Source organism: Oryctolagus cuniculus, chromosome 13 (assembly GCF_051225735.1).
Source record: "Oryctolagus cuniculus isolate XC-2025 breed Fujian yellow rabbit chromosome 13, ASM5122573v1, whole genome shotgun sequence".
NCBI classification, from domain to species: domain Eukaryota; kingdom Metazoa; phylum Chordata; class Mammalia; order Lagomorpha; family Leporidae; genus Oryctolagus; species Oryctolagus cuniculus.
In genome coordinates this window covers 97,977,904-98,002,110 of record NC_142879.1, presented here as the reverse complement: position 1 = coordinate 98,002,110, position 24,207 = coordinate 97,977,904, and the positions used below count along the sequence as shown (strand labels likewise).

At 37.1% G+C, this 24,207-nt stretch overlaps 1 protein-coding gene across 1 annotated transcript in view; it reads left to right on the top strand.

Moving 5' to 3' along the window:
• LOC127483472 (uncharacterized) overlaps positions 1-24,207 on the top strand; it is a 125,258-nt gene that overhangs the window by 84,784 nt on the left and 16,267 nt on the right. Inside the window, exons 26-31 of the mRNA XM_089311822.1 lie at positions 4,025-4,137; positions 4,748-4,913; positions 7,038-7,285; positions 8,351-8,597; positions 20,703-20,805; positions 23,041-23,084. Of these exons, the coding sequence (XP_089167948.1) occupies positions 4,025-4,137; positions 4,748-4,913; positions 7,038-7,285; positions 8,351-8,597; positions 20,703-20,805; positions 23,041-23,066 (903 nt within the window). The 3' untranslated portion in view covers positions 23,067-23,084. The remainder of the gene's footprint in view (positions 1-4,024; positions 4,138-4,747; positions 4,914-7,037; positions 7,286-8,350; positions 8,598-20,702; positions 20,806-23,040; positions 23,085-24,207) is intronic.

Sequence of the window (24,207 nt, the reverse complement as noted above, 5' to 3'; positions counted from 1 at the left end):
AAATAAGTTCATCCATTTAATTTAATAAAATTCACTGACCCTTAGGATATTTCCCAGAGTTATATGACCATCACAACTATCAACTTTAGCACATGCTTAGCAACCTAGAAAGAAACCTTATACCAGTTACCCATCGCCAATCAACTCCTCTATCTTCCCTAGTCCTGGGCAATCAAATTTTTCTCAGGTCTCCAAGGAGACATTTCATATAAATAGGGTCCTACAGTATGTAGTTCTTTATGACTGGCTTCTTGTATTTAGGTATTTTCTGGGTTCGCCATGTTGTAGCTTGTGTTAGTACTTTTTTATTGTCAAATATTCTTGTATTATATAGTGCAATACTATTCTGTTGTATAAATTACCCAGTTCATCAGTGGATTAACATTTAGGTGGTTTCTACTTTTTGACTATTATTAATGCTGCTTTGAGCATTCGTTTGCGAGTAATTTTGTGAGAATTAGTGTTTTCCTCCTTGCCATTGGATTCTATCCATCTCTGGCTTAACTGTACCTGTTTGCCATCTCTCCACTTTTCTTTGTGCTGTCCACTCTTCCTTTTAGTTTCTGTTCATCTAACCTTGTTTATGCAGATCGAGGCCCAAATTTCCCTTTTTTTCAGTAAGCTTTTAATTCTGTGACATTTTTATCTCTTACAGGCATAACTGTTTCCAGTACTTGTCAGCTACTTTGTACATAGCAATGTAACCCTTAGTTTTACATAGCATTTTGTTTTTTTCATAGGAGATAATCTTCTCTAAATAGAAATGTAACTCAGAGGAAAATATCTGATGTGCATGTCACTTTTCCTTGTATATATTGAAGATAGTTTAGAAGACATTAAGATAAATACTTTATGCTGTATTAAAATGTATTTGTGAGACTTTGGCATATATTTTTCATATAAGTATTAGAAAATGCAATGTAAAGTCAGTACTGTATTCATAGTACATTTTGTATATCTCTTTATCCATTGATAGATATTCTAGTTATATCTATCCTTTTGGGTACTCCAAATATATGTTATCTGAAAACTGGTGTGTGGCTATCTTTTGGTGTCCTTGCTTATATTGTTAACGTCTTTTACACTGCCATGAAAGTTGAGTAATGATACATGTATGATTCTGAATTCCAACTGTAATCCTAACTCTTCAGTGAGCCCTTGAGAATGAGTTATTTTGAGACTATAAATTTAATTCCTCATCAAGAATGGATACTAAATTATTGTGGAAGCATTATTTTCACCATGGAATATACTTCCTCTGGATTTTTGTTTTTTATTTTTTGATAGAGTGGACAGTGAGAGAGAGACATAGAGAAAGGTCTTCCTTTGCCGTTGGTTCACCCTCCAATGGCCGCCGCGGCCAGCGCGCTGCGGCCAGCGCACCATGCTGATCCAATGGCAGGAGCCAGGTTCTTCTCCTATCTCCCATGGGGTGCAGGGCCTAAGTACTTGGGCCATCCTCCACTGCACTCCCAGGCCACAGCAGAGAGCTGGCCTGGAAGAGGGGCAAGCGGGACAGAATCTGGTGCCCCGACCGGGACTAGAACCCGGTGTGCCGGCTCCGCAAGGCGGAGTATTAGCCTAGTGAGCCGCGGCGCCGGCCTTCTCTGGATTTTTAAAAGGAAATAGTTGTAAGAGAAAAGATAAAAATGACTACTATGACATGGTTTTGCAGAGTGACATAGTGCTACCACGACTGCATGTATAAAAACAAGCTTTTCCCCTACTGTGCTCATCAACCTTTACACAGGCTTACTTTATTCAGTTCATATCAGTGTGCAATGGCTCTTAAGCTTGTTCATAATTCTTGAGGTATTTTCTGTAAATTCTTGTAGCAATGACTTAGGAATATGGCATAGAATTATTAGTCACTTTCAAGGGTACCCTCTGTCAAAAGTATAATAATCGATGGCATTTGACCAACTCAATAGTAACTAATTTTCCAGAAGGTTCTCATCTCACAAATGGAGGTTCTCATCTACCAGAGAGTACTTGGGTTGATATATTTTATGGACACAACTTGGAAGAGAAGAATTGGATTGGGAAATAGAGATATCTGACTCAGGCCTCCAAGTAATATAGTTAGGTTTATGTCTGAAGAGAACCTCAACAGACTGCTAAAGTTGTATCTATGGCAGAGGGGATTCCAACGAAAATGGAAGTGACCCATAATATGATGCCTGTAAAAAGTCTTGCATTAGAAAAGAATTTCAACATGAAGTATGCTGGTCAACATCCTAACATATCTAGTATCAATATTAGAAAACAATGCTAGGATCAAAGACACACCCTTTAGAATCATTAGCAAATGTACTAGACTAGTTGTCTGCAAAGGTAATCCCCATCAGGTAACGGTTTGTGTGGGTGTAGTTGAAGATTTAACCTATGAGAAATGAAAGAGAAGTAAGAAATGGCCTGAGCGATGAAGTGAGGCCTAGGAGTATAGATTAAGCAACTTCAGGTGAAGCACTGAGACTTAAGGAGCTTTTGAGACAGACTTAGAAATGGAATACAAAGAGTGGTTGAGTAGAATCCAGCAGTCACTGCATTTAGAAGTGAAGTGGGCTTATGGGAGCCAAGAGAAAGGTCTAATCACTAATTGCTACTGCTGCTGTGGATGAAAGCAGTGGAAGCACTAAACAAAGCATCCTGGATATGTCTCAAAAATATTGCATTGAATTATACCCTTGGAAAACATATTTAGGGCCAGGGAGTTGCACAGTCATCTATGTGACCCCACAATTATCTGTGTATCAGGCCATGCATTCACATAGGACAGTACAGAAAAAAAAACGCAAGAATCAAATATGGTAAATACTTGTATTTTATAGAAAAGGTAAACTTTGTTTAAAGTTAAGTCATTAATGTCAAAGGAAAAAAAAGAAGCTTCTAAACACGGTTAAAAAATGATCTTGTTTATCTCATCCTGAAATCAGGTGAAGATGAAATATGTAGTAAGAATCAAATGTGAATTTTTCCAAAAATCCTATTAGTAGCATATGATTTAATTAAACCTGGAATATCTTGAATATTCAAGTTTTTGGACAAAAGTTTCTAGGGAATCTTTAGAATGTAAAATGTAACCACTCTTTCAAAAATAGCTGTTTACGGGCCAGCTACATTGCACAGTAATTAATCCTCTGCGTGCGGCACTGGCATCCCATATGGGTGCTGGTTCTAGTCCTGGCTGCCCCTCTTCCAATCCAGCTCTCTGCTATAGCCTGGGAAAGCAGCAGAAGATGGCCCACGTGCTTCTGCCTCTGCATGCGCATGGGAGACCTGGAAGAAGCACCTGGCTCCTGGCTTTGGATTGGCACAGCTCTGGTCATTGTGTCCATCTGGGGAGTGAACCAATGGAAGGCCTTTCTCTCTTGTCTCTCCCTCTCACTGTCTGTAACTCTACCTATCAATTAAATAAATAAAATAATCTTTAAAAAATTTTTAAAAAATAAAAAGTTGCTGTTAAAAATAATTCATTAACAGTATTTGGGTTTTTTAAACTCTGTATTTGTTTTTCATTTTTACTAGAAAGACAGAAAGAGAGGGACAAGGTGAGGATGAGAGAGGGGGTGAGAAAGAGATCTTTCATTTATGGGTCCACTACTGAAATACCTACAGTAGCCTAGAGCTGGAGCCCAGAATTCAATCCAGTTCTACCATGTAGGTGCAGGATCCAAGTACTTGAGACATCATTTGCTGTTTCACTGAGTGTTCATTAGCAGGAAGCTAGATTAGAATCCAAGTTGGCCAAACTCCATGCAGACATTCTGATTTGGGTTGCAGAAATCTCTAGTAGCATCATAGCCACCGTACCTCTATCTTTAATGAATGAATTTTGATAATTTGAAATCCACAAAAGATAGTGTTGAAAGTGTAAGTCAACCTGAACTCTTTTTTGGGAAGTCATTATTTTTGAAATCTGATTATCATCAGATTTTATAGAATATTACTCATTAACTCACGGGGAATAATACTTTTAGAAAGAAGCCTATATTTTAAAAAATAATTTTCACATTTTCTTAAGTCTAAAGATGAACAGCAACACATAATGCTGCTTGCTGAGTTAAATCAAGCTCTGCAGGACAAACTGGATGAAGAGATGAAGAAAAATGGTGATTTAGGAGACAAGATAACTCAGTAAGATTTTAGTATTTCAGGTTATATCAATTATCCTTTAATTAACTTATCTATAGTTTGACTACATTAAAGCCTAAATACACATTTTCTTATGTTTTCATAATTGAACTGTACCCTGCAAAAGTTTACTTCTGAAACTCGCAGAACCATCTGGAACCTTTTATATTTTTTGAATCCCAAAATATAACATTTTCTGTTTCATGATTTCATAAACAGTAATAACAATGCCCTGGCACATAATGTCAACTGAATTCTTCTTAATGTATCTTCAACTTCTTTTTCTGGAGATGCATTTGCTGTCTTTGATAATGTTTCCATTTTTGGTAACGATCTTCTCTTAAACATCCAAATATTCAAATATTTAAAATATATCAGCATCATTCTTTCATAAAATTAAAATTTATATTTTTTAGCTATAAAATATTTCATGAGATGTGCTAATTTTCTTTGTGTATCCCTCCAGTATATAGTGTATATATACAGTATATATACTGTATATACTGTATGCATTTAACTGTTTTAAATATATATATGTACCTATTGCATGTATATATATGTATATATATATGTATATTATATTTGATACATAAAAATGTATGACCTCTTCCAGGCCAGCTCTCTGCTGTGGTCCAGGAGTGCAGTGGAGGAAGGCCCAAGTGCTTGGGCCCTGCACCCCATGGGAGACGAGGAGAAGCACCTGGCTCCTGCCTTCGGATCAGCATGGTGCGCCGGCCGCAGTGCACCAGCCGCAGCGGCCATTGGATGGTGAACCAACGGTAAAGGAAGACCTTTCTCTCTGTCTCTCTCTCTCACTGTTCACTCTGCCTGTCAAAAAAAAGAGAAAACAAACTTCCAAGGTCAGAGGAGTCCTTTAATTCTTACCTCTCTCTATTTTTATTGCAAACTAGAAACTACTGGATTTTCTAATACAACCCTCTGGAAAAATGGAGCCTCCTGTGATTTTATTGGAGTTCATCCTATTAGACAATAAATATTCAGAAATACTGCCTTTTGAAAATTTGATTTTACCTGAGACAAAGAAGTTAGGGGAGAGAGAGTGTGTGAGTGAAAGCAAGATAAAGAGCACACAAAACATTCCCATTCACTGGTTTACTCCTAAAATAACCAGATCTCATGTGAGGCCAAAGCTAAGAGCTGGGAACTCAAGCCAGGGGTCCCATGTGATTTATAGGAACCCAATTACTTGAGCCATCCCTGCTTCCTTCCAGTGTCTACATTGGCAGAATGGTAGACTCAGGAGAAATAGGCAAGTAAAAAACAAAAGCACTCTGATGCCCACTCCCACGAATCTTTTTGACATAATCTCTTCACCTTGGGCTTCCAGAAGAGCCAGAATAGGACAGTATCGTGAATGTTCTTTAACTCCTAAGACCCATACGGTGATTTGAGGCACCACCTAAAGTTTTTCTGAAGTTTTATTGTCCATTGTACAGTCATCATCTTTGCTTCATCTCTGGATCCTGTTTGCCTAGCAGCCCTCTGGATTTGATTTTATTCCAGAAACCACCTTTTATTTTATTTTATTTTTTTTAACAATTGCATGGTGATTTGTTATGTGGAGATGCTGTAATTCACATATATGGATTTAGATACTTGAACCCAATAAGTCATAGCTCCTTTAAATTTGGTAGTCTTTCTTTAGTTTCTCTCTCACATCAGTTTTACCTTCAGATTCCTGAAGAATGGGGCCCTTGTCTTCCAGGTCTTGGTATCCTTTCTTGACAGTTCCTTCAGAACCTCAAGTTTCCACACAGTCTCTTTGATGTCCTTTTGGTTTTCATTCCTCCTCTTTTGTAGGCCCTTTCAGCTTCCACCTCCCTCTGGTCTGAAGACATTTAACCTATTGTAGTCTTTGTTTCAATTTCCTAAAGTTACAACTCCCTGTATCTAGTGTCACCATGTAGTGTATCTGGGGCACCACCTTCTGTTGCCCTCTCAGGCACATTTGTAGGGAGCTGAACCAGAAGCAGAACACCAAGGAGTTGAACCAGTGCTCCAGTATGGAATTCCAGCATCACAGCCAGCAGCTCAATATACTGTACACAATGCCAGCTTTGTTTGGTGTTGATAGTTGCTTTTTTTGGACCTTACCTGGGACATCAGTTGGAATATCAATATGTTGTTTCACTTTCTCGTCTTTGGGTGGCTAATTTCTAAGTCCGAGTTTGCTTGAGAGATTCAGGTGGAAGCAGCATCACATTTTACAGCCTAGCAAAAGTCACTCAGCATGTGTGCCCTATTCTGTTCACTAGATACACAGTGCCTTGTCCAGCTCACATTCAGGAGAGAAAATTTCATGGAAAAATTGTCAAAGGGTTTGTAGACATGCTCTAAATGTACTACTTTTAAGTATCAGTTAATGGTTTTATTTGAGGGAAATGATTCCTTCTCCTCTCAGTACCAGGGAAACTCCATCAAGCTTTTTTCTTGCTATTGTTTAATATGTGCCCTTATTTTGTGGAAAACATCAAATGATGACAAGTCAGTTTCATTGACTGAAACATTTTCATTCACAAAAGTATACAAATCACATCATAAACTTTTATCCTCTGAATTGTGATTTCTCATTAACCTCAAGGGGAAAAATGGAATTTAGGAATTATAGTGTAGTTTTAGTTGCTTTAATTGCTATTCACTTTTAATCAATGCTTATATTCTTTGATAACTAATTTACATGAGTAGTAATGTAATAATGGTATTGTTTTCATTATAATTCAAATTTCATTCAATGTGTATTGAAGATAAATATTTTAAACTTTGGCTTGTTTTTTACTTTAAAATTTCTCTGAGAATCACTGATTCAAAACTAAAAGAAATAAATAAAAACATTAATATATATTTTAATGATTTTTTTAAATTACCTTTTTATTTTGCTTTAGAAAAAAGCATCATCTCAAAAAAGTTCCGAGTATCTAATGGAGAGTGATGACATTTCAAAAAGTATACAAAAAGAACAGAGAATCCATGTTGGGATATCTACACTCTCCAAAATGAAAGCTCCTCAGGAAGCCATTTCTAAAGAATTGGAGGAATATAAGCAACTCCTTCTAGAGGGATTTGAAGCTTTGATAAGCAAACAAGATGAGATCATTCAGGGTGTAGAAGCTTTTTCAAAGCAAGTGAATGAGTAAGTCAAAACATAGAATTGCAGACAATAGCTTACATTCGCTAATTTGCCACTAAAGCATAATTCTTAGTGAAAGAGATTCCTGAGATTAGTAAGGATATAATCTACCTAGACAAAGTGATTTTGGAAAATAATGTTGGTAAATGAAATTACCAGTAAATTTGTAGTGCAGAACAATTTATGTAAATGTTAACAACTCTGTTAACTTAAGTTCAAGATTACAACTTAAGTGTCTAGCATCTCTTCCTCCCCCTCCTCCACCTGTTGGTACAATATGGCACTTGTCTAGTTACCTTTCCTTTATTGTGATCATTGGTATTACTACCAAAGGACGCCTTGAGAAAGATTAAGAAAGAGAGGAAGGAAAGTATAGTGTCTGGAAGAAAGAAAGAGCAAGTCCCACCTTTGATGTCTTCCTAGCTGCTTTAGTTGTTGCTGAATACTTACTTGGCTATCTCATTCCCCACAGTCATTGTTGTTCTGAGTTATCTCTCAATGCCAAAAATCAAGCATTTGCTTAATTTCTCCCAAAAAGTGGGTGAAAAAAGCAGGGCTGTCGAAAGTAAGCACCTGAAAATGTCTTTGGTGGTATTCTAAATCTCTAACTTAGTTTTCTATCCTTTTTAAAAAGTTACTGTTTCATATATTTAAGTGGCAAAACATGATGTTTTGAAATATTTATATATTAGAAAATGTTTACTAGCATCGAAGAAATCAACATCCATTATATCAGAATTGTTATTTAAATAAAATATTTCTAATGGCATGCGCAAGGATTTTTGAGAATAGAGCCTTTTGGGAGGAAGCAGATGTCACCGGATCAGTCATACAGCATTGACAGGCATCCTTCTCCCTTGTACTGGGTTTGAGTCACGTTGTGAAATTTTCAACTTTAAAAATTAAAAGGCCTTAATTATACAGAAACTGTGCTCTGACACATTTTCAGTATTAAAACACTGTTTATTGTGCATGCCCATTGACTCTTTCTTTTAAAAAATGAAATTCATGTAAGAATTATTAAGGGGAAAATGAAATACTAAACATTGGTTCTTTCAATCTTCGCAGAGCTAATGAAGTGTTAGCAGAGGTCAGAACTAAAAATTTTCTCCTGGAGAAACAACAGACTGGAACATTAACCAAGTCTGTTTCTACGCAGACTGTTTCTACGCAAACTTCAGTAGCGTCACATAGCGTTGGAAGTCGTGCTAATAGTTTCTGGCTCAGCAGAGATCTTACTCCACAACAAAACTTGGAGACTCCTACTTCAGCAACTCAGGCTTCACATCACAACACTGCAGAGTCTTTGGACACGGTTAGATATATTGCCTCTTTCCCCTTGGGTTTCAGGTTGTTCATATACTTCTTATTTTTAGTTTGTTGAAGTACTTAGTTTGATTGACATATGTATGCTAGTAATGGTTGTAATTATCCTCATTAATGTAGACATGAAACGCATGTTGCAGCTAATTTTTAAATATATATTTATTTATTTGAGAAGCAGAGATACAGACAGAGGGAGAGACAGAGAGATCTTCCATTTGCGATTCACTCCCCAAATGGGTGCAAAAGCTGGAGCCTAGCCAATCTGAAGTCAGAAACCAGTGGCTTTCTCCAAGTCTCCCATGCAGGTGCAGGGGTCCAAGTACCTTGACCATCTTCCACTGCTTTCCCAGGCAATAGCAGTGAGCTGGCTCAGAAGAGGGGCAATGGGGACAAGAACCAGCACCTGTATGGGATTTCAACACTGCAGGCAGAGGCTTAGTCCACTATGCCACAGAGCCATCCTCAATATTTTGCAACTATTTAATAAACTTAACAAATACAACTAAACTGACATATTTGCAAACATTTCAAAACTGCTTTAAGTTAGGTTTTGATAATTGAATATTTTTACCTAGTAATTAAAGATATACTTTGAGATCTGCTAATATATCTTTAACTTGATTTTCACTTGTGGTCCAAGACACTTTTAAGTTTTGTGCACCATCACATAATGCCTTCACCTATGATTTCACTATGACTGTTGTTAAAGCAAGGTTTCTCCATGTTCCTAACATTGAGCATTTTTTGAATCTCACCATTATATGAAGTTTAACCTTGCCACTTAACACACTTACAGTGATAATAAATGGCTACATGTATGTTTTTTGCTAAATTTTCATTCCAAACTGGAATTCTAATTTAATCCGAGCATGTTTTGGCCTGTGTATAAGTGATTCTATAATTTTATTATTTGTTATACAAATACATTATTATAAAATAACAAGAATGAAAATTAGCCTGAAAATTATCCACTGATTGGATATTTTGCATATAGAAATCTTTGTTGACCATTGAAATATAAAATATTGAGACCAGTTTTTATAGGGTAAAACTTATCTGCTTGTCAAGAAACTGCTTCCAAATTCTTTTCTCTGCAACAAAATACATGTATTTAATACTTGTAAAACTGTAAAAATATTTGCAAAATTATAAAAACAATGTAATTTATAAACTGGCAAGTATAATTTCCTCTGTATGTTAAAATAGTTATAATTCTATCTTGAACTACAACAGTTTAAATGGGCAAACTAACTTTTTATTTTGTTTAAACTCAGTACATATTTCCTACTTCTTAAAATATTTATGTGATGGACAGAATTATAGAGAGAGAAGAGAGGCAGAGATACAAATCAGTCTTCCATTCACTGGTTCACTCTTTGAATGACCACAATGGCTGGGGTTTGGCCAAGCTGAGGCCGGGAGCCAGGAGCTTCTTCCAGGTTTCCGACATGGCTGACAGCTTACAAACACTTGGACCATCTTCCACTGCTTTCCCAAGTGCATGAGCAGGGAGATAGACTGCATGGAAGCAGAGCAGTCAGGACTTGAACTCACACCCATATGGGATGCCAGAGCTGCAGGCAGCAGCTTAACTTGCTGTGCCACAGTGCCAGTCCCACATACTGATTTATAAAAGATTTGAGTTCTCCCTCAAATACAGCAGGATGTCAAAACTATAATTTCAACATACCAATAATCACTGAAAAACTATAGAGAGGTGTGCATATGTGCAGTGTTCATAGCTATGAAATTAATCTCTAAAAGACAATGCTGCATTATTTTCTGAGCAGCAATCTCAAGTATAATTTAGCCATAGCCTGTCAGTACATCATTACTGAGTGAGTACATTTGTTTCTGTATTTGATGTGCTTTGTTACTGCTATGGAGTTCACTTTCTGAAATATCCCTCCAACTCTTCTCCATCTTTCAAGTGTTATTTAAAAAGAATTTTCAGAAAGACTGCAAACTCAAGGGAGAAAAACACATTTCAATTTTGGTTTCATATTGATCTTTTTAGTAATTTTCTTGTTGGAATTGTTGACTTTTAGGTAGCAAGTGGCACTCCCTTTCCCTTTCTGAGTTCATTGGAATTGCAGCAGCCTGCACATAAATTGGTCATCTGACACTGGACTCAGGTGACCCAAGCAGCATGTTAAGCTCTGCACCAAATACCTGCCATGAAAGTGTCTTGTAAAAGGTCATCTAATATTTGAAAGTTTTCACTTGTGGGTATGAGCTGAACCACAACAACCTCCTACCAGTAAGGATGAAAACAGTATTCAACACTCAAGGCCCTTTGACTAATTGCTCTTTGAAGGGAAGATCCCTCCCTATACTCTGGATATTTGGTTTTACACTATGAGCTTGTATATCAAAGGCAGTTGTCCTCAGCTGTCATATCTGGTGTAAAGCAGTAAAGAATGAAAGAAAACCTGGAGGAGAATTTTTGTAAAGGGAGGCCACTTCTACAAGTACCCATTACTTTAACATTCAGTTAGCCATCCATCCATCCATCCATCCATGCATCTATATATGTGAATGATAGCGCAACAGGGAGAGCAAGAAATCTTCCATCCAGTGATTCACTCCCTGAATGTTGACAACTGCCAGGATGGACCAGGCTGAATCAGGAGCCTGGAACTCCAACTGGGTCTCTAACAAGTGTAGCATAAACCCAGGCATCATTGCCACAATCTGCTGCCATCCAGGCACACCAATAAGAAGCTGGATTTGAATAATGGATGAAAGCTGATCCCTAGATACTCTGATGTCATCCTGTCACACCACAATGCCCATTTGTGCATCCATGTATTCATTTTCCCCCCAATCCTGGGGTTTATTGATTGCATTAAAATTTCTAAAAATTTTAAGTGTTTTTTTTATTTTAACTTTTAATTAGTTTTTAACAGACTCATTTTACTTTGTACATGTAGTCCTAAGGACCTAATAACATTCCCCTCCACCTTTACACTCTCCCCATCTCTCCCTCCCAAACTTTTTCCTCCCCCCCTTATTTTTAGTTTTTGAGATAACATTTCAAATTTACATTGCAGTACGAAGGCTTAACACTTCCCAGAATAAGAAGTTTAACAAGCAAAATCAAAAGACCCTAGTTTAGTGGGAAAAATAGACAATGGTATAAAAATAATGTACAATAAATTCTGAAGTAGTCACAGATCATTGAAACTAGAGTAATATAACACATTTAACCACTGGATTCACAAAGATATATAACAAAAGTTTACCAAACAGTCTTTTCAGTAATGCTAATACACATAGACATTTCTTTTTTCTTCTATTTTATTTTTAATTTTAGCTCCTACAAATAAAGGAGAGCATGCAGTATTTGTTTTTCTAGGTCTGGTTTATTTCAGTCATCCTGATGTCCTCCAGTGGCATCCATTTGGCTTCAAGTGGTAGAATTTCCTTCTCTTCTTTATACCTAAATAATATCCCATTGTGTATATCTACCACATTTTCTTTATCCATTTTTCTGATGGTGGACACCTTCATTGATTCCCAATGTTGGCTCTTGTGAAGAGCTTCTATGAACATAATTATGAAGGTATCTCTTAATAGTATTCAAGTCTTTGAGATATACCCAATGTGGGATTGTTGGATCATATGGCAAATCTAGTTCTAGTTTGTTTTTTTTTTTCAGATATCTCCACACTATTTTCCACAGTGGCTTCAGTAATTTATATTTCCAAAAATAGTGTTCTCCTTTCTCTACATCCTCACCAGTACTCGTTGCTCTCTGTTTTGGATTTTAGCCATTTTGACAGGGGTGAGGTGATAGCTCATTGTGGTTTTGATTTGCATTTCCCTGATGGCTTGGGATGCTGAGCCTGTTTTCACATATTTGTTGGCCATTTGTATTTCTTCTTTTGAGAACTGTCTATTAAAGTCCTTTGCCCATTTCTCAACTGGATTATTTATTATTGTTGAGTTTTTAAAGTTACTGATACATCTGGAATATTAATCCTTTGTCAGAAAAGTGATTTGCAAATATTTCCCCATTCTTTTGGATGTCTCTTCACTCTACTGATTATTTTCTTTGCTGTGCAAAAGCTGCTGAGTCTGATATAGCCCCATTTATTTAGTTCTGCTTTTGTTGGCTGTGCTTGGGGATCTTATCCAATAAGCCATCCCCTACAGCAGTGTCTTGGAGTGATTTTGCTATGTGTTCTTCCAGCAACTTCATAGTCTCAGGTCTAAAATTTAAGTCTTTTATCCAGCTTGAGTTTATTTTTGAATACGGTGATAGGTATGGATCTAATTTCATTCTTCTACACATATAAATCCAGTTTTGCTTGCACCATTTGTTCAAGAGACTATCCCTACTTCCACTGTTTGGTCTGAGCAATTTTGTCAAAAATCAGTTGGCTTGTATGTATGCAGATTGATTTCTGAGCTCTCTGGTCAGTTCCATCATTCTATGTATTGTTTTTTTTTTTTTTACTTTTATTTAATGAATATAAATTTCCAAAGTACAGAATATGGATTACAATGGCTTTCCCCCCATAACTTCCCTCCCACCCCCAACCCTCCCCTTTCCTGCTCCCTCTCCCCTTCCATTCACATCAAGATTCATTTTCAATTCTCTTTATATTCAGAAGATCAATTTAGTATAAATTAAGTAAAGATTTCAACAGTTTGCTCCCACACAGAAACATAAAGTGAAAAATACTGTTTGAGTACTAGTTATAGCATTAAATCTCAATGTACAGCACACTAAGGACAGAGATCCTACATGAGGAGTAAGTGCACAGTGACTCCTGTTGTTGACTTAACAAATTGACACTCTTGTTTATGGCATCAGTAATCACCCTAGGCTCTTGTCATGAGCTGCCAAGGTTATGGAAGCCCCCTGAGTTCACTGACTCTGATCTTATTTAGACAAGCAAACTTTCAAAGTGAAAGTTCTCTCCTCCCTTCAGAGAAAGGTACCTCCTTCTTTGATGACCCATTCTTTCCACTGGGATCTCACTCGTGGAGATATATCATTTAGGTTTTTTTTTTTTCCCCAGAGTGTCTTGGCTTTCCATGCCTGAAATACTCTCATGGGCATTTCAGCTGGATCCGCATGCCTTAAGGGCTGATTATGAGGCCAGAGTGCTGTTAGGACATTTGCCATTCTATGGGTCTGCTGTGTATCTCATTTCCTATGTTGGATCATTCTCTCCCTTTTTCATTCTATCAGCTAGTATTTGCAGACACTATTCTTGTTTATGTGATCCCTTTGGTTCTTAGTCTATCATTAGGATCAATTGTGAACAGAAATTGATCACTGGGACTAGTGAGATGGCATTGGTACATGCCACCTCGATGGGATTGAATTCAAATCCCCTGGTATGTTTCTAACTCTACCGTTTGAGGTAAGTCAGCTTGAGCATGTCCCGAATTGCACATCTCTTCCCTCTCTTATTCCCACTCTTATATTTAACAGCGATCACTTTTCAGTTAAGTTTCAGCACTTAAGAAGAATTGTGTATTGATTATAGTATTCAACCAAAAGTATTAAGTAGAACAAACAAAAAAAATACTAAGAGGGATAACATATTAAGCTGCTCATCAACAGTCAGAGTGAGGGCTGATCAAGTCACCATTTCTCATAGTGTTCATTTCACTTTAACAGGTTTCCTTTTTGGTGCTCAGTTAGTTGTCACCTATCAAGGAGAACAAGTGGCATTTGTCCCTTTGGGATTGGCTTACTTCACTCAGCATAATGTTTTCCAAATTCCTAACAGGGATCACTTTTCAGTTAAATTTAGACACCTAAGAATAATTGTGTGTTAATTACAGAGTTCAACCAATGGTACTAGGACAAAAAAAAATACTAAAATGGATAAAGTATTACATTGTACATCAACCGTCAGGACAAGAGCTGATCAAGTCACTGTTTCTCATAGTGTCCATTTCACTTCAACAGGTTTCCCCTTTGGTGCTCAGTTAGTTGTCGGCAATCAGGGAGAACATATGATATTTGTCTCTTTGGGACTGGCTTAATTCACTCAGCATGATGTTTTCCAAATTCCTCCTTCTTGTTCCAAATGACTGGGTTTTGTTGTTTTTGACTGCTGTATAGTATTCTATAGAGTACATGTCCCATAATTTCTTTATCCAGTCTACTGTTGATGGGCATTTGGTTTGGTTCCATGTCTTAGCTATTGTGAATTGACCTGCAATAAACATTAATGTGCAGACTGCTTTTTTGTTTGCCAATTTGATTTCCTTTGGATGGCTGGGTTGAATGGTAGGGTTATTTTCAGGTTTCTGAGGAATCTCCAGACTGACTTCCATAGTGGCTTGACCAGTTTGCATTCCCACCAACAGTGGGTTAGTGTCCCTTTTTCCCCACATCCTCTCCAGCATCTATTGTTGGTAGATTTCTGAATGTGAGCCATTCTAACTGGGGTGAGGTGGAACCTCATTGTGGTTTTGATTTGCATTTCCCTGATTGATAATGACCTTGAACATTTTTTCATGTGCCTGTTGGCCATTTGGATTTCCTCTTTTGAAAAATGTCTGTTGAGGTCCTTGGCCCATCTCTTAAGTGGGTTGTTTGTTTTGATGTTGTGGAGTTTCTTGATCTCTTTGTAGATTCTGGTGATCAACCCTTTATCAGTTGCATAGTTTGCAAATATATTTTCCCATTCTGTCAGTTGGCTCTTCACTTTCCTGACTGTTTCTTTTTCAGTACAGAAACTTCTCAATTAGATGCAATCCCAAATGTTAATTTTGGCTTTGACTGCCTGTGCTTCTGGGGTGTTTTCCAAGAAGTCATTGCCGGTACCTATATCTTGCAGGGTTTTTCCAATGCTCTCTAATTTGATGGTGTCAGGTCGTAGATTTAGGTCTTTAATCCATGTTGAGTGGATTTTTGTGTAAGGTGAAAGATAGGGGTCTTGCTTCATGATTGTGCATGTGGAAATCCAATTTTCCCAGCACCATTTATTGAATAGACTGTCCTTATTCCAGGGATTGGTTTTGGATCCTTGATCAAATACAAGTTGGCTGTAGATATTTGGATTGATTTCTGGTGTTTCAATTCTGTTCCATTGGTCCACCCATCTGTTTCTGTACCAGTACCATGCTGTTTTGATTACAACTGCCCTGTAGAATGCCCTGAAAGCTGGTATTGTGATGCCTCCGGCTTTGTTTTTGTTGTACAAGATTGTTTTAGCTATTTGAGGTCTCCTGTGTCTCCATATGAATTTCAGCATCATTTTTTCCAGATCTGAGAAGAAGGTCTTTGGTATCTTGATTGGTATTGCATTGAATTTATAAATTGCTTTTGGGAGAATGGACATTTTGATGATATTGATTCTTCCAATCCATGAGCATGGAAGATTTTTCCATTTCTTGGTATCCTCTTCTATTTATTTCTTTAAGGTTTTGTAATTCTCATCGTAGAGATCCTTAACGTCCTTGGTTAAGTTTATTCCAAGGTATTTGATTGTTTTTGTAGCTATTGTGAATGGGATTGATCTTAGAAGTTCTTCCTCAGCCATGGCATTGCCTGTGTATACAAAGGCTGTTGATTTTTGTGCATTGATTTTATACCCTGCTACTTTGCCAAAATCTTCTATGAGTTCCAACAGTCTCTTAGTAGAGTTCTTTGGGTCCCCTAAATAAAGAATCATGTCATCTGCAAAGAGGGATAGTTTGAGTTCTTCCTTCCCAATTTGTATCCCTTTAATTTCTTTTTCTTGCCTAATAGCTCTGGCTAAAACTTCCAGAACTATATTGAATAGCAGTGGTGAGAGTGGGCATCCCTGTCTGGTCCCAGATCTCAGTGGAAATGCTTCCAACTTTTCCCCATTCAATAGGATGTTGGCCATGGGTTTTTCATAGATTGCTTTGATTGTATTGAGGAATGTTCCTTCCAAACCCAGTTTGCTTAGAGTTTTCATCATGAACGGGTGTTGTATTTTATCAAATGCTATCTCGGCGTCTATTGAGATAATCATATGGTTTTTCTTCTGCAGTCTGTTAATGTGGTGTATCACATTGATTGTTTTGCGCACATTAAAGCATCCCTGCATACCAGGGATAAATCCCACTTGGTCTGGGTGGATGATCTTTCTGATGTGTTGTTGCATTCTATTGGCCAGAATTTTATTGAGGATTTTTGCATCTATGTTCATCAGGGATATTGGTCTGTAGTTCTCTTTCAATGCTGCATCTTTTTCCAGCTTAGGAATTAAGGTGATGCTGGCTTCATAGAAAGAATTTGGGAGGATTCCCTCTTCTTCAGTTGTTCTGAATAGTTTGAGAAGAATTGGAGTTAGTTCTTCTTTAAATGTCTGGTAGAATTCAGCAGTGAATCCATCTGGTCCTGGGCTTTTCTTTTTTGGGAGGGCCTTTATTACTGTTTCAATTTCTGTCTCAGTTATGGGTCTGTTTAGGTTTTCGATGTCTTCCTGGTTCAATTTAGGTAGGTTGCATGTGTCCAGGAATCTATCCATTTCTGATAGATTTCCCTGTTTGTTGGCATACAAGTCCTTGTAGTAATTTCTGATGATTCTTTTTATTTCTGTGGTGTCTCTTGTTACGTTTCCTTTTTCATCTCTGATTTTATTGATTTGGGTCTTTTCTTTTTTTGGTTAGTTGGGCCAATGGGGTGTCAATTTTGTTTATCTTTTCAAAAAACGAGCTCCTTGTTTGGCTGATTTTTTGTAATTTTTTTTTTATTGAATCCTGTTGATTTCTTCTCTGATTTTAATTATTTCTCTTCTCCTACTAGATTTGGGTCTGGTTTGCTGTAGGTTTTCTAGATCCTTGAGGTGAATAGAAAGCTCATCTATTTGGTGCCTTTCCAATTTCTTGATGTAGGCATCTATTGATATAAACTTTCCTCTTAACACTGCTTTTTCTGCATCCCATAAATTTTGGTATGTTGTGCTGTTATCCTCATTTACTTCCAGAAAATTTTTGATTTCTCTTTTAATTTCTTCTATGACCCATTGTTCATTCAGGAGCATGTTGTTCAATCTCCATGTGTTTGCGTATGCTCTAGGGATTCCTGAGTTGCTAATTTCCAGCTTCATTCCTTTATGGTCTGAGAAGCTGCATGGTATAATTCTAATTCTTTTGAATTTGCTGAGACTTGCTTTATGGCCTAGTATGTGGTCAATCCTAGAGAAGGTTCCGTGTACTGCTGAGAAGAATGTAAAATCTTTAGTTGTAGGATTGAAAGTTCTGTAGATATCTGTTAGATCCATTTGGGCTATAGTGTCATTTAAATCTACTGTATCCTTGTTGATCTTCTGTCCTGTTGATCTGTCTATTTCTGAGAGTGGAGTATTGAAGTCCCCCAGTACTACTGGATTGGGGTCTAAGTCTCCCTTTAAGTCCCTTAACAAATCTTTTAGATAAACCGGTGCCCTGTAGTTAGGTGCACATACATTGATAATTGTTATATCTTCTTGTTGTATTGATCCCTTAATCATTATATAGTGTCCCTCTTTGTCTTTCTTAACAGTTTTTGTGGTAAAGTTTATGTTGTCCGATATTAAGATGGCTACGCCTGCTCATTTTTCATTTTGGTTGGCATGGTATATCTTTTTCCAGCCTTTCATTTTCAGTCTGTATGCATCTTTGTTGGAAAGATGTGTTTCTTGTAAGCAGCAAATAGATGGGTTTTGTTCCTTAACCCAATCAGCCAATCTGTGTCTTTTAACTGGACAGTTCAGGCCATTAATGTTCAATGTGACTATTGATAAGTGGTAACTTTGTCCTGCCATTTGCCAAAGATAAGTTGTAATATATGCTTTGAATTCCCTGTGATCTTTTGCTGTGAGGTTTCCTTCCTTTACCTTCTTTCATATTGATGACCGTGTTTCTGTGTTTCTGTGTGTAACACATCTTTAAGCATCTTTTGCAGGGCTGGATGAGTGGCGACAAATTCTTTCAATTTCTGTTTGTTATGAAAAGTCTTTATTTCACCTTCATTCACAAATGAGAGCTTTGCAGGATATAATATTCTGGGCTGGAAGTTGTTCTCTCTTAGTACCTGGGCTATATCTTGCCATTCCCTCCTAGCTTGTAGTGTTTCTGATGAGAAGTCAGCTGTGAGTCTGATTGGAGATCCTCTGAGAGTAATCTGACGTTTCTCTCTTGCACATTTTAGGATCTTTTCTTTATGTTTCACTGTGGAGAGTTTAATTACAACATGTCGTGGTGAGGATCTCTTTTGGTCGTGTTTATTAGGGGCTCTGTGAGCTTCCTGTACTAGGATTTCTCTGTCCTTCTCCAAACCTGGGAAATTTTCTGCTAATATCTCACTAAAAAGGCCTTCTAATCCTTTCTCCCTCTCCATGCCTTCAGGAACTCCTAGAACCCGAATGTTGGGTTTTTTAATAGTATCCTGCAGATTCCTGACAATATGTTTTAGATTTCTAATTTCCTCTTCTTTTCTTTGGTCTGACTGTATCCCTTCTTGTTCTCTGTCTTCTAAGTCCGATATTCTCTCTTCTGCTTCACCCATTCTGTTTGTAAGGCTCTCTATTGTGTTTTTCATTTGATCTATTGAATTCTTCACTTCATTATGATTTCTCGTCACTATCACAGTTTCCTGTTGTACTAGTTGTTTCGTTTCATTTTGATTCCTCCTTAATATTTCATTTTCACGAGAGAGATTTTCTATCTTGTCCATTAAGGATTTCTGTAGTTCAAGAATTTGTTTTTGAGAACTTCTTAATGTTCTTATCAATATTTTGAGATCTGCTTCTTGCATTTCTTCTAACTCATCATCTTCATAATCTTGAATTGGGGTGTCTTTTTCATTTGGGGTCGTCATGGTGACTTCCTTGTTTTTATTACCTTGGTTTTTGCGTTTGTTATTTGGCATATTGGAGATATTTGGTTTCTTCACTGTGGTGCTTTTTCTTGTTATACTATGACTCTAGATTAAGTGGACTGTCTGTTTTTGATGGAGCCTTAGAGGCTTGAGATGGGTGTGGCCTGAGAGCTCTGTTTGGTGTGCCAAAGGTGACACTCCCAGGTTAGGCGTGGTAGATATCTCTCTCTCTCTCTCTCTCTCTCTCTCTCTCTCTCTCTCTCTCTCTTTCTTTTTTTGATTCAAAAGGGAAGTAATTCCACACAGCTCGCGTTCCAGTGCTGGTGTGTTGAGTCTGCCGCTGGTGTCCCGAACTGTGGGCTCCCACGCTCTCCATGCAGGTCCACTGTGAATCACGCATTCCGGAAGAGTTTCTTCTGCTGTTTCCTCCCCTACTCTTCCTTGAACCTGCAGTATCTCCACTTTTATTAAACTGTCTCTCCCCGGACTATCAGTGTGCTCCCTTCCTATTCTGCCATCTTGCCTCCCAACATATTCTGATTTTGAATCTTTCAATCCATGAGCAAGTGGTATCTTTCCATTTTTTTGCAGCCCTTAATGACCTCTTCTTGAATGTTTGAGACTTTTCATTGTATAAACCTTTCACTTCTTTGGTTCAATTTATTCCTAAACAGTTGATTTTTTGGTGCCTATTGTGAATGAAATTTCTTTTTTCTTTTTTGACAGTGAATAAAATTTCTTTCTTGATTTCTTTTTCTGTGAGTTCATCATTAACCTAGAAAAAGCACTTGATTTTGTATATTTATATTTTAACTAGCAACTTTACTGAATTGGTTTATCAATTCTAACAGCTTTTTGGTGGAGTGTTTAGGTTTGTCCACATAAATCATGTCATCTAAAAACACATATGATCTTGCTGAAATTGCTTTACAAAATGTTCTCTATAAAGTTACGGTTTCTTTAACATGAAATTAAGGAACTTTTCAAGAAGGGCATCTCATTTTTCTATGTAAAACGTATACTATTAAATATTTTTGAGTGTAATATAAGATAATATCATCTATTATACATAGGAAATATATATATAGGAGAACTATTGAGGAAAATAATATTACATTGGTAGTTCCTTCATTCAAATTATGTAAGAATGTGATTTATACTTTATGTAATTTTTATTTATGATAACATAAGATTCTACCAGTAACTGTTCTTTCCAACATATTGTAGTGAGTTATTTTCCCCCCATATTCTACTTGGTGATGCTGTTGACACATTGTTCAATTTCTAAAGTTTGCCCTTCAGGATCTTGACACCTCAACTTTATGGGAAAGATGTTTTCAGATCATTGAAAAATATAGGAGTCAAGAAAATTTGCCTTCATGCCAGAATGAAGGTATTTATATTACTTTATCATGATCTCCATGAACTGTTTATTATGTCATGTGTAGGAGTATTTAAAGCCTGTTGGGATATTTTATTAGATAATAACTTTTATATAAAATATTTAAGTAAGAATATTCTAGAGACAGCTGCAATATATTTTGAAATGTTTCTTCACATTTCAAAATTAAGTGGGTAATTAGAATTAATAACTTCATAGAACTGTATTTGTGAATTGTACAAATGTGTTTATATTAAATAATTTTTTTAAATTATGATCAAACTTAAAAAACAAATGTTTCAAAATTTGACTACATTTTTACGACATTTATTTTAAAGGCAGAGATAGAGGGAGGGAGAGACAGAGAGGTCTTCATTTGATTATTCACTCCCCAAATGGACACAATGGACAGGGCTGGGCCTGGCCAAAGCCAGAGCCTGGAATTCCACCCAGGTCTCCCACATGGGTGTCAGGGGCCCAAACACTCGGGGCATCTTTTGCTGCTTTCCCAGGTGGATTATCAGAGAGCTGAAATCGGACTTGCCAGAAATGGTGGAGTTAGAAACATGCCAGGGGATTCCAATACAATCCCATCAAGGTGGCATGTACCAATGCCACCTCACTAGTCCCAGTGATCAATTTCAGTTCACAATTGATCACACTGATAGGTCTAAGAGTCAAAGGGATCACACAAACAAGACTAGTGTCTGCTAATACTAACTGGTAGAATCAAAAAGGGAGAGAATGATCCAACATGGGAAGCAGGATACACAGCAGACTCATAGAAGTGCAGATGTCCTAAACAGCACTCTGGCCTCAGAATCAGCCCTTAAGGCATTCGGATATGGCTGAAGAGCCTATGAGAGTATTTTAGGCATGGAAAGCCAAGACACTGTGGAAAAAAAAGACCTAAATGAAAGATCTCTGCGAGTGAGATCCCAGTAGAAAGAACAGGCCATCAAAGGAGGAGGTAGCTTTCTCTGAAGGGAGGAGAGAACTTCCACTTTGACTATGACCCTGTCAGAATAAGATCAAAGTCGGCAAAGCCAAAAGGCTTCCATGGCCTTGGAAACTCATGACTAGAGCCTAGGGAGATTACTGATGCCATAAACAAGAGTGTCACATTGTTAAGTCAACAACAGGAGTCACTGTGTACTTACTTCTCATGTGGGATCTGTCCTTAGTTTGTTGTCCAATGTGAAGTAATGCTATAACTAGTACTGAAATAGTATTTTACACTTTGTGTTGCTGTGTGGGTGCAAACTGATGAAATCTTTACTTAATATATACTAAATCGACCTTCTGTATATGAAGAGAATTGAAAATGAATCTTGATGTGAATGGAATGGGAGAGGGAGTGGGAGATGGGAGGGGTGCGATGGGAGGGAAATTATGGGGGGGGGGAAGCCATTGTAATCCATAAACTACTTTGGAAATTTATATTTACTAAATAAAAGTAAAAAAAAAAAAAGAAAGCGGAGCAGTCGATGCGTTAATATAGGATGTTGGCTTCAGAGAAGCTGCTTACCTTGCTGGTCTACAATGCATGCCCCAATGCTAGCTTCCTAAAAGAAATGAAAATTAAAGAGTTACACATTGGTTTCCTTATTTCTCATTCTAGAAAGTCATGCATCTAACAATTGAATTTGAAAATTAGTTCTCAAATTTTCTGAATACTCATGTCTATATGAATACAGTACTGTTGTGTTATAATATACACAAGATGTTTTTTTATCTAATATTTTCCCAGTAGAATTTTTACATGACATTATGACAATACCTCTTTCTTTACTTATTTGCTTAATATTCCATGATGAAAATACCATGGAATACTTTAAAATTTGTTTTTCTAGAAGTGGGTAATGGAAAATTCAGTTTATGGAAACACATGAAAGTGAAAAAGTCATCTTTTATAAAGTACAGAGTTGTTCTAGTTCATTCATTTATTGTAAAACCTGACTTGACTTGTTTTAACCTTTGTACTAATTAAATGCCACCCTTCTAAAATAATGTGTATGAAACAGATTAATGCTTAGTGTACTTTTTAATCATATTTTCCTATTAGGTTAACATAAAATCACTAGGAATTTTGTTTAATATATGTGACTGTTTTTCTATTTAAGCCATCTTCAAGTTTGGTCTAGTCTCTAAAAGAATTAAGGACCATATTTTTAACTGATAGTTTATTCCCGTGATAATATAACTAGTTTAACTTAAATATTATACATAAAATTTGCCTTGTTTCAGATGTGGAAAGCACAACACAATTTTAAGTAGCAAATGAGATGGAGGTATGTTGTCAAATTTTGTGAAAGCATTGATTTATGACAAACTGTAAGTAGCAAGTGGCATCCCTTTTTATTTTTGGTTCACTACTTTACATAAAGCTAATGAACTATGTGAACTATGTGAACATTATAATGAGGAATATATTTATTATATAGTCTTCATATCCCATAGCTTAGAAAATATCTCAAAAAGGTTTATGGGCCTCTCTTTTTCTGACTCTACACTTTGTATGCTCTTGCTGTCTCTGTGATACTGTCAGCCTACATACGAAAGCTGTTTTCAGAAGACAGTGGCATCATCAGCTTCTCAAGTGCGTCATAGTGACATAAGGGCCATCTCAAGTCCTTGTCATAGCCAGTCAAGCAATGACAGTACAAAGCAGCTGCTTGACAGTAGCACTTAACATCTGGGCTCATTTACTTTTACCCTCAAGAAAGTTTCCAAAATCCTTAGCAAGGAACAAAAGCACAACTCCGTTTGTTTGTCAAGACAAACCAGCCTACTTATGATACCACAAGTTCTCTTCCTGAGCTCTATCTCTTTGCATTCAGTCTGCTTTCCATCTATCAGGTATACTATTTCCTTGTACTGTGGATGTCGACTTCCATGCCACTGCCACTAAAAAAACCTACAGTAATGACATAAAATTAGAAACAATTTCTCTTCTGTGTGTGTGGTGATAGTGCCATAATTTATTCCTATCCCCATAGGGAAGTTGCCTCCTCATCTATATTTTTTAAAGATGTATTTATTTATTTAAAAGTTACAGTTCCACACAGAAAGGGAGGTAGAGAGAGAGAGAGAGAGAGAGAGAGAGAGAGAGAGAGAGGTCTTCCATCCACTGGTTCCCTCCCCAACTGGCCATAATGGCTGGAGCCAGGAGTTTCCTCTGGGTCTTCCCATGTTGGGTGCTGGGGCCCAAGGACTTGGGTCATCTTCTACTGCTTTCCCAGGCATAGTAGAGAGCTGGTTCAGAAGTGGAGCAGCTGGGACTTGAGCTGGTGCCCATATGGGATGTGGTGGCTTTACCCTCTCTGCCATAGTGCTGCCCCTTCATCTATATTTTTAGACATAGCATATGATTATTTAGAGATGGACAGTATTATCTTCATCTTTAATCACATT